The sequence below is a fragment of the Taudactylus pleione genome, unplaced genomic scaffold (assembly GCF_031769625.1).
Source record: "Taudactylus pleione unplaced genomic scaffold, aTauple2 ptg000120l, whole genome shotgun sequence".
Classification (NCBI taxonomy): domain Eukaryota; kingdom Metazoa; phylum Chordata; class Amphibia; order Anura; family Myobatrachidae; genus Taudactylus; species Taudactylus pleione.
In genome coordinates this window covers 4,355,001-4,373,584 of record NW_028284522.1, presented here as the reverse complement: position 1 = coordinate 4,373,584, position 18,584 = coordinate 4,355,001, and the positions used below count along the sequence as shown (strand labels likewise).

Below are 18,584 nucleotides of genomic sequence, written 5' to 3'. Positions count from 1 at the left end.
ATTTTATCTAGAGAGGTGCGGGTTCGGTTTTGCTTGGGTCTTTTCGCCGCATTAGCGTAAATTCGGATTAGTTCGGATTTATCTTATTGGCTATCCAGCTCTCACGTGTTTGGATAGCCAATAAGATAAATATGAACTAATCCGAACTTGCGCTAATGTGGCGAAAAGAACCGAGTAAAACCGAACCCGCACATCTCTAATTTTATCCAATTTTCCACCCACTGTACATGTGTTGCCAATTTGGACATTGATCCTGTCTGTCCAAGTTCTGGTCAAGTAACAGGATCTGCCCAGTAAGCTTGACTTCTTACAAAACAGTTCAATTTATGAAAATAACAAGATTGGCCAATGATAAAAGACCCAGCAGTAAATAAACCCAAGCATGATGGTCTATTTTAATGTTGATAATGGTATGTTTTATCATGTAAATTAATTTTACACTTTAACTACTTAGTAATCTACTACATAGCCACATGTATTTACTGCATGCACTATAGCAGATATATTTATTATTAACTGTGGCCATAATCAAGTCATTGGCAGTTTATGACATGAATGCTCAACGCAACAGATTCTATAAAATATGATAAAACATATCTCCTGCTTACCTTCCTCTGGCGGAATGGCTCGCTATCCCCATACACTAGTATGGGAACAGAATTTATTAAGATCCAAAACTATAATATCTTCGTAGCTTGAGTGCGGGAGCATTCGTCATCTTCAGATGGTGTTTGCTTCCACAACCTGCTCCTTTCCTATGGGAAGGAGTTCCGGTTGCGATGGTCGGAGCTTTTGTGCCCATGTGTGACCCGTAGGTCGCGCATGCGCATTCCCGTCACTGCTACTAAAAGGAGCAGTTAAGCTGCTCGCAAGTGAGTTAGAATATTAATTATAATTAACATCATGAATAGTATCATCTAAACAGCCTTTGGGTTTCCAAGATAAAGAGATTTTCTGCCACCTAAAATGTACATAAACATCATTTCACAATGTCCCACCATGCCCTCACATCTCCTTTGTCATAACTTTGTGCAGCAGTGCTCCTCACAGTGTATGGGATGATGTCTGGCGATTATGTCTGAGAGTATGACCAATAAACAGAACTAGATACGTAAGGATATATTTACTAAAGTGCAGGTTTATAGAAGTGGAGATGTTGCCCATAGCAACCAATCTGATTCTACTTATCATTTATCTAGTACCTTCTAGAAGATAACAGCTAGAATATGATTGGTTGCTATAGACAACATCTCCACTTGCACTTTAGTTAATATACCGCTTACTATTTACTTTCTGGTTTTCATAATTTTCTGCATTCCGGTCTCTAATACTCATTTTACTGCTCCAGAAAGCTTTTAAATAGTTAACGTTGAATGGATATACAGTATACAAACTGAATCTGTAGTGTAAAAGTAATGGTGACATTCTTCAGACCTTGAACTGACACAAAGTACTCATGCTAACAGTTGAGATATCATGTTACAATTCAAGAGATTAATCTAATGTAACCTACAAGGTCATAACCTGTCAAGTGAGATGGTAGAGCAACCATTTAGATAACCAAAAAGCACCTGTTCCCATTGTTTCAGTGCTTGTCGTTCAGCTCTCAGCGTTTTAATTGAGGATTAGATTGTCCTCCCTGAAAATGTCAGTGGCCACCTAGTGGCAGAAGTGAAACAGTATTTATGGAAACAATAAAATTTACTTTCAATTTATTCAATAAATGCTTTATACTTTAGTGCCCCGAGTCCCATCATGTCTGGTCTGCTTTAGCTGTCACACACATGTGCTTATCTTTAAGCCCTGTAAAAAGACGATGTGAAAAGCCTAAATTCTGTACAACGTATGTTTTGCAAACATTCTGGACTACATTTCAAAATTTGCTGCTTTTCCAAATTTATAAAAAAAAATATATAAGTATGTATTCATGTATTTATATAGTTATTGTAGTGTTGTTTGTTTATTAGTTTACTGTTTAGAGCTATATATTCCATCATCTGAAATAAATGCTGTCAACCATATGACTGTTTCACATACTCCATGAGTCAAACATAGTTTGGATCTAATTATTTTCTCTTTGATTATATCAACAGTAAAGTCTTACATCATTGTATAGTTTTTTCTCTGCCTCTTGTCCTATCTTATCTTTTACTATATCCTCACATATATTATACATTACTGTCACAAAAATAAAAATAAATATTGTTTCTTCTTCAGCATTTAGGAACAAAAATATAGAATATCTCCATGAAATTAAAACGTCTGTAGTGACATGAACAGCTGCTATCAAATAATGCTTATTTCAGCCAAAGTGAAAATACATAGAATTCTCATGGATGTTGGTTACAGAATACAGAAATGGATAGATAGATAGATAGATAGATAGATAGATAGATAGATAGATAGATAGATAGATAGATAGATAGATATTTGACTGCATGCAAAGTATATATATATATATATATATATATATATATATATATCATTGTACTATTTAGTAACGTTCATTTTTGCTAATAAAATGACCAAATGTCCATATTTGCAGTGTGGGAAGTGATACAATAACACAGCTTGCACATTTCACAATTTTTATACCTGATTTACAGATCTCGTACGTACTATTTTGAATTAACGTAAATAAACCTTTTAAGCTATTATGTAAATAAGTACTGCCAAAAACCTTTTGTAATGGTTTATATAGCACTATAAATCTGTTAGTGAACATGCCTGAATATTGTCACAGAACCAGGTGGTTACTCCCCATATATGTTGACACATAACATGTATTTAAATCAGCAGAATTGTAAAAAAAAAAAAAGTGACAAATACAAATGAATATATAATTTAAATTAGTTCTGTAAGAACCCAGCACTACATATGATTCATCATCATATCACGTTAATTAAATAAATAACATATTTTTAGGTGTGTGTTATATGTCTGTAATACACTACTTCTAACTAGAGCCATGTGCTTGAGATAGCATTACATTATTGTGGGCATAAATGCTTCGGGTGGCCCTGCTAATTTTAATATGAAAAATGGACAGGTTAAAACTAAATAGATCCATAGTAAAATATATCTGAAAAAATATTATTATTATTATTATTATTATTATTATTATTATTATTATTATTATTATTTCACATATACATCTCCTAGAGTACAACTATGCAATATTATCAATTCAAAATACATTTGTATATGTGATCTCAGGTGAGTCTGGTATTATGATGTTCATACACCATATAGCTGCACATGACTAAGCTAGCCCCGCCTTTAATTGCCCAAGGTGACATCACTGATTGCGCTGAATGGCTGTGCAGAAAGTATTTACATGTTACCAGATTGTATTTTGTGGATAATACGCACAGTAGAAAAAATCAGAAACAGTGATCTATAACCAATCATAAGTTTGAGTGGGATCCTATAATGCATTGAATGGTGTTAGGATAATGCTACAGAAAAACGCTACAGTGAGACAACAGCTATCCTCAGTATCTCCCTTCCCTCAGCTGACAATCTGCCCTCTTTAGCAGCACAGACACCTGCGGAGTTACTGTCTGCTGTATGGCTCTCCTAGATGCAAAGAGCATTATATAGACATTAAGGTGTGAAATCATGCTATGGAATATACTGCAATTTTAAACAACTCTTAAACGCCTTATATTATCCACGGAAGGCGATAAAATAAAATAAAAAAAATACGGCGTGATTGACACTGAACAATATTAAAACGTGGTTTTTTTCTTTAAAAAAAAAATTAGCACAATTGACAGGGGAAGCACACATCAATAAATCTGATTTTATTATAAAATACCTTAAATTGTAAATCCCAGTTCTAAAGGGAGTAATCCCGTGGCTTTACGTCACTGGTGGAACTGCAAGTCGCAGCTTGTCATGGGCATGCTTTTACTTCCAAAATATCTGACAAGCTATAGGCTGTGACTTCTCTAGAATGACGCCATAAAGTCAATGTCATTTAATCTCAGACCAATAACATTCACAAATTGTGGCACATTCTAACCAGAATACCAAGTTCAGACATGATGGTCTCCTTAGTGGCCTGTTCATGATAACTGATTGCTAATTACATCATTCTATCAGAAAAAGGTCAGGCCACTGGCACTGTATGGCTGAGTTAGGCCACCCTAGTGTTGACATGAACATGTGTATAAGCTTTTGTCCATGACATGAACAGCGCGTTCTTAATTATAATAAAGTGTTGCAGTGTTTTAATGTTTGTCTTTTTATTGAGCCTGAAATTCAGCCCTTAGCCCTATCCCCAACCATTACCACCAAATATACCCACGTTGCCCGAATTTGTCCCATGCATTTACCAGCAACTACATGAAAGTCACTGCTATCACAGATTGCACCGCAGTACACCTACATAGATTAATAACAGATATCTGTACAGAGACACACACACACTACATACATAAAGCACAGACATTATATCTATCTATCTATCTATCTATCTATCTATCTATCTATCTATCTGTATGTGTATATATATATATATATATATACACTATATATATATACTATATATATATACTCGGAGAAAGCGAACATATTGTAACTTCAACTCTCAAAACGTACGTGTGTGTGTGTGTGGGGAGAGAGAGAGAGAGAGAGAGAGAGAGAGAGAGAGAGAGAGAGAGAGAGAGAGAGAGAGAGAGAGAGAGAGCGGCGTCCCGCCATTAGTAGTTTATTCTCTGTGGTAAATTGCCAGTACCTATATGGTTAATATATAGCGGGGATGCGTCTAATAATATGACAATTAAGATCTCTGTTTCTCAGGAGAGGTCAGTAGGTGTGTAAATATTTATCTAGGCCTTACATTCAGTGACTGCTTCGGCAATGATGCATGTATTAGGGACCCCCATTGCAGAGCCCCACAGTCGTGAAAGATTACACTATGGGTTTTTCCTGCCAAATTCCTACAATCGAATGTCACTCAAGACCCCTTTCCCCCATACAAAGTGTATCTTGTTACAAGATAATTAAATCTGCACTTTGCACATTAAACACTTGCTCTCAATGTGACTTTGTGTGTTTGCAAAATAAATATAATCATCTAAATAAACAAGGCTTAAAACACGGAATAAGGGGATTGCCAGATATGAAACTGCATCTCCGGTTAGTGTGGAATATGCTGCATGTTATACTTACTAATAATGACGACAATTTGTTTATTTCATAAACTTAAAACACATTTTTTAATTTTAGCCAAAATATCGAAATTAACCAAGTTTTTTAAAAAAAATTGTAATATTATTTAGTAATAATGAATTTAACGTATGAGGTGTTTGTATATAAGGATCTTATGTCAGAATCTTGCTTTCTCCAATTTGCATATGCAGGTGCTCCCTTGTACGTGAACAAGCACTAATATACAGTATGTCTATATAAAACATGCACCCATGTGAGTGTTTGCCTTTAAATAAAGATCCAATGTACTGTGCTATGAATGATGAATCCTGATGTATAAGTGTATGCACAGCGAGCTCAGAGAGGTTCAGGCTCCCGAGGACCTGTAGCTGCTGACTAGGGAATCACTTACCAGACCCAGGGAAGGCCATCGCGTTGCAGAGGCAGAGCTCAGGGGGACACAGACAGTCTCACAAGCTGGGTCTCTTGAGAAGTTGCAGGGGTTGTGAAGGGAGCAGACGGTCCCCATACTTCTCTCTGTCTACCTTGTACAGTACATATATTACCAGCTCCACACCACGGCATATGAGCAGTTTCCAAACCCCACTCATCATCCCTGGACAAACAATAATCTGGGACAGCTGCTCCAGGACAAAGCCTGCTGCAACTCCTAGTGCCTCACCACTTCTATGCTACGAATCTACAGTAGTTATTATATCCCACTAACATCCGGCTGGCTGGAGAGCAATCGCTTTATCTCATGTTAATATTTCTTAAATACACTCCACCAACTGTAAGAGAACATGGGAACTTTTATTGACAAATCATAATGATATATGTGGAAGACTTCTTAACTAACATTCTCTTATTACCTTTTATTCTAGTGCAAATAGTATTCCATATTATAGTACTAGGGTTGTAAAAATAACAATACACTGTACATGTTACGCTACCTATGGATTTTTAATAATAATATAGGGCATATATATATATTATTATTATTATTATTATTATTATTATTATTATTTAGCACAATAATTCGATTTAATAAGCTCCAGTATATATAGGTGCCTCTTTGAACAGAAAATGTGCTGACAGCAGTTATGGTAATTTTGTACCTTATAAATGAAGGTACATAATATATTCTCACGTGTATGGGTTTCCTATCAGAGCTGTATGTGTACAGTGTAAATGATAGTGTATATTTAGCATAAATAAAATAAATCCGAGGACTGCGTCCTATTATAAAGCCTGGCACTGTTATGTTATAAAGCCTGACACTATTACTGGTGGGAAGAAAGTTCGCAGAATAATCACTCTTCATTGTCCACGATCGGCGATAAATGGCAGAAGACTCACTACTATCACAGGTCAGATATCGCTGCAAATGTAGATTAACGCCAAACAGGGTCCTCTCATCACTGTATACAATGGTGCTTACTAATTGCCATGGATGCTGATGATAGGCATTTCTGAGCTGTTTAGCACAAACAAAATAAATATCATCATGTATATCATTTATACGATTGCAGAAAGGAGTGAGGCAAATATCACTCATAAAATATTATAGGCAGAATAATTAATATGCATTTAAAGTTATAGTAATTTCAAAATTATTATTATTATTATTATTATTATTATTAACAATAATAATCATAATAATAATTTTATGTATTTACTGGATGGCTTGATAGGTAATATATTAACGGTTTTATACACTTTCTAGAACGGTATAATTGTATCAGTTGAGCATTGTTATCTACAATTATATTTTTAAAATTGCTTACTTGTATACTTTGTACACTTGTAATGTTGTATATTTGTTTTGACAGAAACAAATAATGAAATACGGAATCCAACATACATTTTGGAAGTACTTAGGGGTATATGGACTTTACACAGAAAATCATGTTTATCTATGATAAATCAAATTATAATAATGGGTACATATAGAACAACTAATAATATGTGAGATATGTATATACCAAGAAGTCTCACTTGGAATCACAGTTCTACCCTTTTTCCTGGGTAGGTTGTAGGCTCAGGCAGATTTTGAGGATGGTGAGGAGAGTCATACATATTCATAAACACGTGGAGTTAGGGTACCAGATGTCCTTCAGGCGCATGCGCAACATCAATCCGACCCCAGCTCATGGATTCATAGATCCTAGAGTGCAGGGCCTCTGCATGGGGCAAGCTAGTGAGTTTTAGTTTTCCATAGAACTAGAATATGTATTATAGTCTATTTCAGGCAATGTGCATGCATGCAAGTGTGGCGTGTGTGTGTGTGCACGCATTGTAAATGTATATATATATATATATATATATATATATATATATATATATATATATATATATAAATAAAAGCATGGAGTAATATGTGAGAACATGACTAACAGGTTGTTAGGGGCAACAACAAATGTACATAGGCACATAATGTGAGAAGGGTAATTATCCACGCTGTTATTAGAAGACACTAACTATACTGTGCAATGTGATTAAATTGTTGTCTAGTAGCATTATTATGGTACACATGCTTTACTTATCTTTCATTAATTGATAGTAAATTGTATACATAGTACAAAAAATATTGAGAGGGACACTGGGCAGCACATCAACATTTATGCCCTGTTCAATGCAGTCTCAGACATAGAGTATACAGAAAGACAGATATATTGCTGCTTCAAATATTCCTGATCATTTATAGAAAATAGGCAAATTATGCAATAACCATACAGTACTCAGGCTGTACACACACCCTTAGTCACATGTACACAACAAAAGCTATTTTACACAAGTTAGATTTTTATATATTAATATATTATACTAAATAGAATATTATATTCCATGAAATGTACTAATCTAGTGTTCTAATTTATTAGTGTTATCTTATGATGTGAATTGTATAACTGCTATGTGTAGATAGAAAGATAGATAGATAGATAGATAGATAGATAGATAGATAGATAGATAGATAGATAGATAGATAGATAGATAGATAGATAGATAGATAGATAGATAAGAAAGAAAGAAAGAAAGAAAGAAAGACAGAAAGAAAGATGTAATTATTTAGTTAAATGTACGTGTCCAAAAGCCACAATATAAAATACTAATCTTTACCTATTTGAGATGATAGGCTAAGAAAGAAAAGGCATAAAACAAGGAAAAAACACAGTAAGCACAACAACTACAAGCATTGAACCAAACCATTCTGTAGCACAATCTTCGGTTCCTGCTAAATAGAGTTGAACAACATATTTCACTGATAACATTCAAACCTAATAACCCATGAAGTAAAGTATGAAATATACATCTCAAGAAGCAGACATTAAAGGTAGGAACAAAGTAATAGACTACATTTAAGTTAAAAAGGCCATTTCGTCTAACCTCCATCATTAATATTGGTCTGAGACATACAGTATTTTGCAGACAACATAAAATGGTAATGTTTCTAGTTAATTAGATCACGGGATGACTGATAATTCACGTCCACAATGTAACAGACAATCCTGGGTTGGAAATGAACCAAGAATATTACCTAACTAAACTGTTGTGTTTGTTTATCTATCTATCTATCTATCTATCTATCTATCTATCTATCTATCTATCTATCTACACCATCATTATGCAGTTATGCTAGTTTGTGAATTCTAAATTAATGCTAGGTCATAAGTAAACCCATCTGAATATGCTATTATTTTCTAATATTATTCCCAATCAATAATCTCGACATTTAAAAGAAATACATTAGTAATCTCTTTTTTTCACAAAACCCCAAAAAATCATGTTTAATATTTGTAAACATTGACTAAAATCACGATATATATATATATATATATATATATATATATATATATATATATATATATATATATATATAATGTATTTCACTGGCTTCAGTATTACGATCATGACCTAGCATTGTAAATTGTATGTGCATTGCCAGTGTATTGTTCCTAAAGTTTTGTTTTCTAAATACAAGGTGGCGCTCTTCTCCTCTCCATCAATTATCTCATGCTTTCCCTGCTACATACTTCTGTATTCTACTAGAAGAAAAAAACTGGAGGACGGCAACATGGAATTGGTGCTGGAATGTCAATAACTCTCCTGAGCAGATATATGACAATTTCATAGTTTTAACGTTTTGAAATTATTCACAATTATCAAAGAGAGAAGTGGTCATGCAGGGTCTGTCAATATGGGTGCAGTATGGCTATGTAGCTAGCTACAGTCAGGGACAATAGACAGTACTACACAGCAAGCCTAGCTAAGTTAGAAGATGGGGTATAGCTTCCAAATCTATCAAACTAAACTGCAACAATGACAATCTGATTTCAAGAAAAGGCGTCCTGCAACACTCATTAAGCCCAAGTCATTTACATTTTTTATATCGCTCCTACATTTACAAATGTACTGTATCAACGCCAGTCAATGGAACGAGTTTCCTAAGTAAATTAGGAATACATAAAATACATAGATAATCAACTTACATACAATTATTTTTTTTTGGAGAAGACAGTTAATAAGCAAGAGAAACCATGTAATGATAACTACAACCTAAGTAATTGATTTAGATAAAAATCACCACTTAGGGCATTTTCACACACACAAAATAGAACTGTATCCGGACTGGTGCAGTATAATATGCCGTGCCTACACAAAGAATGCATGCAGGAAATTAGGGGGTTTAGGGGGAACTGGCTATTTATGTATCCATCGTATGTTATATAATGATACACATAATTAGCTTTTTTTTGTATTCACAACTACTAATATTGTTAATGTATACTTCATAAAGCCATGATTTGGCAGATTAAGGCATTCTTGGTCTCTAGGGACATTTCTTGCGATTTTACTATTAAATATTGATATACAAAGACCACTTAAAAAAATCACTGCGGACGATTTTTGTATGTAATAAATATATATTATAAACACTATATTTGTCGACAGTAGAAATGTTAGAAGGGGTATTTCATATATTTCGGTGGATCTGTATATAACGAACATAAAACACTATAGTAATACTTACTACCTAATTATCAGTGTGTATGTTGGGGGTGGGAGGGGGGATATTAAAAAAGGATTCCTACCACAAATTACTGAGATTTTCATAGTCTTTAATCATGTACGAAATATTACGAAACAGCTTTGCAAACTAAAATTTGACATACGAATTATTCTATCCATAAATATTGAATATTCTGTTAACATGTATAAGCCAGCCTTTTACATGCGGATAAATATGAAATTGATTAACTATATATACACATGATGATGTATTTATTCCCCCCCAAAGCAACGGACAGATATAGCTTGTTTTTTGTTTGTTGTTTTTTTTATCTTTTAATATCACTTTACATAAACAAAAATGTAACAGATTGACACGTAAGTTCCACTGTACGAATTAATTGACATGACGTGTAACAACATATCACTGCACTAAAAAATCGGACTGGACTTTTTTGGACGAAGATCTTGCACTTTATACAGAAAAGCAACACTGAAACCAGTTTATAGTCTATTAGATGGACGCTTTAGACTGTCATAATACAATGTATTTCACATTTTGGTACACATTTACTAAGACGTTACTTTCCAAATAAAACCCAGCTTCCTTCTTCCCCCTCCTTCCCCAACCTCCTCCAACACATATATGCAGTGATCAAAATTCCACAGATCCCTTTCACTTGTCATATAACTATTTACAAAATCAACAGTACATTTTTTTGAACTAATAATTCTGTATTTACAAGGAAAAAAAAAGGCCGCCAGAAGAGACATGCAGATTGAGACCTCTAATTAGTGATTCATTAAACCCTACACAGTTGGCACTTGGCCTGGCAAACTCTTCTCATGCATTCTAAAATCCCCTTGTATATATATATTTATATATTTTGTTTTTCTACCAAGCCTGAAGAAATAGCAAAAAAAAAAAAAAAAAAAGGTCTCATTCTTCATTGTTATTCCGTCCCGGGTCTATTGGCAGCTTTAGGATTAGATTTGAAGTGTTCATTAATCTGGAAAGTCTTTTTTTTTTTTAAATATGTGTTTACACGTACCATTCGTTAAAGTTTGATGAGAGCGTGCTGTGACTGGACGTGTGATGTACTGCTGTGGAAGTGGGGGATAAGGAACTAGTGGTCTGGTTTTCTGAAGTAGGAGACACAATTGTTGGGGGCGTTGAAGATTCATAGCCTGAGCTGGCTGCTGGGGAAGGTTGGGACCCCTGGGAAGATGATTCGTGGACCTATAAAAGGAAGAAGAGGGAAAAAAAAACAGCATTTAAAAAAATGAATCTAGAAAGACTCTTCTCCAATCAGCACATCCTGATCTCAACAGATCCCTGGCTCACCATGTGCTGGGAAAAAAAAAGTTGTCAAGATTCTTCTGGGATTCCTGTGTGTGCATCCGAACACAACCCTTATTTATTTCAAGTGACAAAAGGACACAAGAGATTGGATGCGGTGTGTAGACAGTCTCTCATTATTTCAGAAAGCTTTTTTTGTCACTGGCACAGTGTCCCCCCCCCCCCCCCCCCCCAAACAAAAGGGCTTCACTGAGTGCATCAGAACTGGACAGTGTGTGCTATCTCCTGGCATTATATTCCAATTTATCTGGTGAAATAAGCTACCCACCAATAAGTATCTATATAAACTGTTGCAACATCATTGTGATGTGGAGTGTAAAGATAGTGTAAAGATAGATAGATAGATAGATAGATAGATAGATAGATAGATAGATAGATAGATAGATAGATAGATAGATAGATAGATAGATAGATAGACACACACACTCACACACGGTTCTATTCAACAATCAAGCCACAGGCATGCACAGAACGACCACTGCAATGTGATTTTTCACAGTCATTTAAATCACGTACGAATACAGAGATATTTGCTATGTGAAGCCAGTACAGGCTGCAATTCACGATGTACAGTCGTTTTGTTGCTGAGGACGGTAGATGCTTTTCAACACATTACAAAGATAATATTGAGCAGATGAGTTTATTTACCTTCATGTGTTTTCTGAGGGAACTTGGGTGGGTGTAGGACTTGTCACACATTTTACACAGATAGGGCTTGTCTGAAGTATGAACGTGCATGTGTTTTTTACGGTCGCTGCTATTTGCAAATCGTCTGTCACAACCTTCAAACTCACATTTAAAAGGTTTCTCACCTAATACAAAAATAGAAATCAAAACGAAAATATATGTTACAATTCAATAACCCACTTAAAATATTAAAATGTATGAATAACGGTTTTTTAACGTTGGAATTTGAGCATTGTTTAAACTGAATTGTTTCTTTTTTAATTGTGAACGACATTTGTGTTTGTTTAAAATAATTAGTACATTTCCTAATAATAGATCGAGGATTTTCATATTACAAACATACTATGCCAAGTGTGTTTGTTTGTTTTTTTTAACTATAATCCTTGATATTTTTGTAGCCATTTGAATTGCTTCTATAACCCGTGGTTTATTTAATGCACGAAAATGTATTTTTAAAATAAGTGGATTTGCATAATGTATCAACCCCCCCTCCAATTCCACTACCCCCCTCACCCCTCATTTATATATGAGAGCACACGTTTGTCAATTCCCCAGATTTCCCGGTCACTGTAACAACATCGCCTTGATTGATGGCATGACTGTATAACTCGATTTTTTAACAAATATTTGTCAATTCCAAATGAAAATTGGATAATTGAATATTTAGCACTATTTTCCACAGTAATACAATTAAGGTTATCCACTGTTAAGACAGGTCTGACAGCTCGACAAGTTTATTTGTTCTGGCAGAAGGTATAAACAAGCCAGGAGCATCGCTGTAACGACTGTCAAGAAAATGTAACATCACAATGCTTCCCCCTATTTATCAGAGCTTCATTTTAAATATATATGTGTGTGTATATATATATATATATATATATATATATAATGTGATTGCTACATTGTAAAGGGCGCAAAAATCAATTAGTGAACAGTAAGGTAAGTAATAATGAATTAAATCTAATACTGGTAACAATGCTAGTGCCGTACAATATTTAAAAATAATATTAACAGTATTTATACCTGTGTGAGTTCTCTTGTGGATTTTAAGGTTCTCTGATCTGGCAAAGACTTTCCCACAGCCAGGGAAGGGGCAGGGGAAGGGTTTTTCACCTGTGTGGACTCTGATGTGGTTGACAAGTTTGTATTTGGCTTTGAAGGGCTTCCCCTCTCTGGCACACTCTTCCCAGAAACATATGTGATTGGACTGCTCAGGCCCCCCGACGTGCTCCACGGTGACATGGGTGACCAGCTCGTGCATGGTGCTGAAAGTTTTGTTGCAGGACTTCTTGGGGTTGGAGAGCTGCTCGGGCTCGATCCACTTACAGATGAGCTCCTGCTTGATGGGCTGCCGCATGTAGCGGAAGAAGGCCCCTGCCCCGTGGTGGGCAGCCATGTTCATGTTCATGGGGCCGTAGCCGTGCAGCTGGCCTGAGGCATAGTGCTCGGAGCGGGGGCTGCTCACCTGGCCGTACTGCTCGGGCCGCCCGTACATGTCCCCGGAGAAGCCCAGCCGCATCTGCCCGTTCACCACGTTGGGGGAGCCGTGTCCGGCGGCTTGCTCGTGCAGCCCGGGGAAGAGCAGGTGGCCGGCGGCGTCGGTATGGCCGTGGGGCCCCGCGAACCCCCCCGCGGCGGAGGCGAAGAGGCTGTGCTGGGCGCTGGCCGCCTCCCCGAAGCCCCGGTTTCGAAAGAGAAAGTCCCGGGTAGAGTTGAAGGCGGCGCTAGAGTAGGAGCTGACATGTCCCGGGTGGTGGTGATGGTGGTGCCCCAGAGCCGCGGCGGCGTAGCCCGGAGCCTGCGAGGTGAAAGCCGTCTGGCCCGGGGCGAGGTCGTGGCCGCTGGGGTTGATCTTGAAGGCTCCCATGCCGTCCGCGAAAGGGTTGATGCCCAAGCCCACTTCGCGATCTGACACGTCGCCCGTGGAATGGTGCCTGGAGGAACCGAAGGTGGTGACTCCTATGGCGGAGTACTGGGGTCCGGCGTCAAGCAGCATCTTGCCGCCGCCTCCTCCTCTCTGCTCACCTCCAAAGAAACACGAAGGACCGTCCACGCCACGGATCCCCCCACGCAGAGTGCTGCTGCTGCTGAGGAGGAGAGCAATCGTGATCGCAGCTCTTCACATGGGCGATGAGATCTCAGCGATGGCGCAAAACCGCAACTTTATCAAGGAGTCACGTCTAGTGACAGAGCGGAGATCCGTGCGTGGGAATGTTATCCGAGGAAATATTCTCTCACTTCTTCCCCACACTCCTCTTTTCCTTTTTCTTTTCTTTTCTTTTTTTTGTGAGTGTGAGTGTGTGTGTGTGTGTGTGTTGCAAATCATGCACAATATTGTCTTTTGCGGTTTATCTTCCTGGGGAGAAAGTTTCACCTCCTCAGCCGGGCGTTGAGCTGGAGACTGATAGCGGCAATCATTCCTGCAGATAAATGAATTGAAAGGACGACTCTGTCCCCCCTTGATGAATGGGAGGAGGGGGCGGAGTGCCGTGCGAATTGGACGTCAGCGCCCATTGGCCCTGGCCCTCTCTCCCCCCTCACCCCTGCCTCTCCAACTAGGGGCTCCCAGAGTCCCAGCAGTCGTCTCATTGGCTGCATCCACTCATCAATCCCAGGTAGTGTGAGGGAGGCTGACACTGCTGATGACAAACAATGTTTTTGAGGAGTAACAACTTTTTTTTTTCACTGCCCAAATTCTACAGGAGGGGAAAAAAATTCTTCCAAGACCCCCAGTTACTTCATTTCTCCACATCTTACTCTGGCTTCTTTCATCCCAGATCAGCTCTCCCGTATTTCCTCATTATACACCTTTACTGCATCCTCTCCTGAGTTTCCTCTCACCTTACAATCCTTATACCTCTATACGCATCCATCATTATGCTTAGAGTTTCAAAGGAGGTGAATTGTCTGGATAGCACTCCCATGTCTTTCCTTTTTGTCAGAAATAATGCTTGTGTTCTGTACCCATCACAGCACAGGTGGGTGAAAAACACTTAATTTCCTTTTTTAATATTATGTTTAATTTTTACTTTCCTCTAATCCTCTGGTCCAATTGTATCGATTTGGAAATCTAGGTGGGAAAAGTTGTGTTTTATTTTCTGTCGTTGACTGGACCTGTTATTATTATTATTATTATTATTATTATTATTATTATTATTATTATTATTATTTTACCTTTTCCTTATGGCTGTCATAGTTAGTAAATGGAGCGCTGTCAATTTTCTGATATTGAAACCTCTCTTTTTTTTCCTCCAGTTCACAAATCAGTCACCCCTGTCACAGTCACTGAGATCCCCCCACTAGCCACGCCAGGACGGTGGAAAAAAACAGGCGGTGTCTTTGTTAGTGACCAGGCTTTTGATCGCCAGGGAAAATGTACTTACCTTCAGATGAGTGAGCATAAAAAGAACTTACACTCCCTTTGATTTGCTCAGGAAAATGCAGACCTTTGGATTCAGTGCAAACATACAACACTTGCTTGTTTTCTAGCAGCAAACCACGATTAACCTGTCTATCCCCTCAGTGTAACGCCTATAGAAGCCATGACCATATATTCTTTTTTTTTTGTCCCATAGACAAAAGCAGCCTTGGCCATATATTACAGTGATGGGTGAATGGCATGATTCTGTGACTCTGCATTTAGTCCCCTATGAGCATAGTAACGAGAATGGTGAGCTAGTTCCTACACAATTTTTTTATTTGAATATAACCGTGTCCCTGGCCTTTCCCCCTTACCCACTCATTATTCACTCTTCTGCATATTCATTAGCTGTAATTATTTTCTAGTAATGGAAGCATAAGAAGCTAAGGCAGGATCGGAATCATTCCATTTACCCTTTGTTAGCTGCCTCAATGACTCTTTGCACCAGCAAGATTCAAGCCAGCAACTCTCACTCCTCCTTCACAAAGAGAATTTAGCCATTCTTTTCACAAGGAATACTTTGCAAACAGCCCAGTGCAGGTAGCACTTTAATTAAAATAGAAATGGCCTCACTTAACATATCCTTTTTAGGGAAAGAAAAAAAACTAACATTTCAAGGCGATGTAAATCTACATTCCTGCTCATTGAATATTCAGCCATCGGTTCTCATTGTAAACCTCGAATTGAGTAATAATTTTGTACTATTCTTCATAGCTCCAAGTTGTTTATAAATTAACAGCCATAAACTCAATCTAGAATATACCCTGCACATATGTAGAAAAATTTAAGTGGGTGGTTTGAGGGTACTTATGCTCGAGTATGTCTGTACACTTATCTCAGTGTGTGTGTGTGTGTGTGTGTCTATATGTATGTATGTGTGTATATATATATATATATATATGCACACACACACATATATATACTGCTTACTTGTATGTATAGATACGTGTGTGCATATTTATATATACATACACTCCATATATTCAGTCAATATATATATATATATATATATATATATTTGTGTGTATGCATGTGTGTGTACATATATATATACATTTGCGTTATATATATATATATATATATATATATATATATATATTAGAATACCCACTTTAACACTATTTGTGGGACTGCGTGTATTAATTTTGCTAGCAGGTAATTTCTGAACAGGCTGGCAAAAGGATATTTAGGGACTGTGTCTAAACTTCCATAAAAAAAAAAGTTGTAGTTGCAGAACTTATCAAGTGGGATTTGCGGCGCTCTCTGCAGGGAAGGGGAGCTATGCTAGTTCAAAGCCACATGCACCAACGTGACAATATAAGCCATTAAAATATCATCCTGACGGCTCATTTCTGCCTCATCATACTTTCCCCTAACTGCTTTCAGGGAGCCAGAAAAGGAAGAAATGAAGGATGACAGCATGAAGGAACAGTTAAGTATTTTGGTGTTACCCCTGGAGCCCTGAGATATCAGAAGCCCATCCTGCAACAGGTGGAGTAGTGACGGTAAGCCAGGGTAGCAGGGCAGCGGCGAGGGCAGCATTGCACATCACCCATTCCTGACCAGCCCTGTTTCCACCCTCTTTCATGTAGATCGGACAGCAATGGAGATATCTTTTCTCGAGGAATGTTTCTTTTGTGCTAACCCTTAAATAGCCATCAGTAAGAAAAAGACTATCTTAGGTGAGAATAGGTTGGATGGTCTATTACCATGCCAATAGGCTGTGGGAAGGACAGACTTCCTCTGTTACTTTCAGAAGATTCACTCATGTTGCTGTTTTAGCATCGCCTCGGGATGGAAAATTACTATAGAAAAAAAAGGAATCAATAGGCTTTTATATTTAATTACCAACTCAATGGTCAGCTCTGATTATTATATATTTACAAATGTCTACCCAACCCCAATAACCTGCATGATGCAATGGCAGAGGGTCCCCTGTACATCTCTCCCTATACATGGATGACAGAGTATATGCATTTTGAGTGAATAAAATAGGTAATATCTAGCTCTCTGCTGGGGAGAGGTTTGAACGTACTCAACAGATTTAATTAAGTCTGTGATTATTTTATTCCCCATTATGGGGTAATCTGATTGTTCTCCAGTCTAATGTGAAATAATGCAAAATTAGCAGATACATTTAGTGTACAATCTATTTCGCCTTATAGTGCAAAGCAGAAGCACAATGATTAGTGCCAAAAAAGGAGAGACGTTAATGATCTTTGCAATCAGGAGTTTTTGTAGCTGTTAGTGCTTTGTCTTATAGAAAAGAGAAAACAGACCTTTTATTAGTATTTTCTGTTACTGGAAATGTAGTTAATCGGTTTAGATGAGTGTTGAAGGATAAATCTATTGATGTCGCCGACTTTTGGAATACCATAGAGTTTGACCTCTGACCTAAGCCCAACCACATGTGCACATGAGAAACCTAGATGGATAAATAGTATCACCAAAATAATAGGTATTTTTTTTGCTTTTTTATATGTACATTTATCTCAGTGATGGCTGATATTGCAGCTGTAGATATACCTACAGTATAGAAACAAGTCTGATAGGTTGCCAGACTACCCTACATTTACATAGGGCTCATTTACATATAGACCTGCTTTGTTTTACCAACATTGCAACAAGTTTATCCAGGTGCTGCTGTATGAGACACGTCCACAAGTGTTAAAACAAGCAAATTACTTCCAATGAGAACACATTTTCCCTCTAATGCACTCTGCACTGGGGTATTTTTATGATATTACTGCCACTATTACAAAATAGCAATAAAGTATAAAGGGCATAATGTAAGTAATAGAGCAGATCAGAAAATATCTATCTATCTATCTATCTATCTATCTATCTATCTATCTATCTATTTATCATCCATCTATAGTATCTAGCAATCACTTGAAATATTTTTTTAACACACACACACGTTTGATAATAAGAATATAGTACAAGAGA

At 37.1% G+C, this 18,584-nt stretch overlaps 2 protein-coding genes across 5 annotated transcripts in view; one reads left to right on the top strand and one right to left on the bottom strand.

Annotated features, from left to right (window-relative positions):
- Positions 1-10,254: 10,254 nt before the first annotated feature.
- ZIC1 (Zic family zinc finger 1) lies at positions 10,255-14,632 on the bottom strand. Its single transcript, XM_088472082.1, has 3 exons — positions 13,238-14,632; positions 12,176-12,339; positions 10,255-11,407 (listed from the first exon to the last, which is right to left on the bottom strand). Exons 1-3 carry the CDS (start codon positions 14,208-14,210, stop codon positions 11,210-11,212), a joined length of 1,335 nt encoding a protein of 444 aa, XP_088328208.1. The 5' UTR covers positions 14,211-14,632; the 3' UTR covers positions 10,255-11,209.
- Positions 14,633-14,927: 295 nt separating this feature from the next.
- The window catches only part of LOC148524193 (zinc finger protein ZIC 4-like), a 13,184-nt gene continuing 9,527 nt past the window's right edge, over positions 14,928-18,584 (top strand). For 2 of the 4 annotated variants that reach the window (XM_088472046.1, XM_088472041.1), the window contains exons 1-3: positions 14,928-15,192; positions 15,470-15,607; positions 17,022-17,140. The gene's annotated coding sequence lies outside the window, so the exon portion shown is untranslated. The remainder of the gene's footprint in view (positions 15,193-15,469; positions 15,608-17,021; positions 17,141-18,584) is intronic. The other 2 variants (XM_088472043.1, XM_088472044.1) reach the window with 2 other exon arrangements.

Coding starts and splice junctions, on each gene's coding strand:
- ZIC1 (XM_088472082.1), bottom strand. CDS start 14,210: ATGCTGCTTGACGCCGGACCCCAGTACTCCGCCATAGGAGTCACCACC. Junction 12,340..13,237: donor CCACAAGAGAACTCACACAG/GTATAAATACTG, acceptor TTTTTGTATTAG/GTGAGAAACCTTTTAAATGT. Junction 11,408..12,175: donor CCCTCAGAAAACACATGAAG/GTAAATAAACTC, acceptor TTCCTTTTATAG/GTCCACGAATCATCTTCCCA.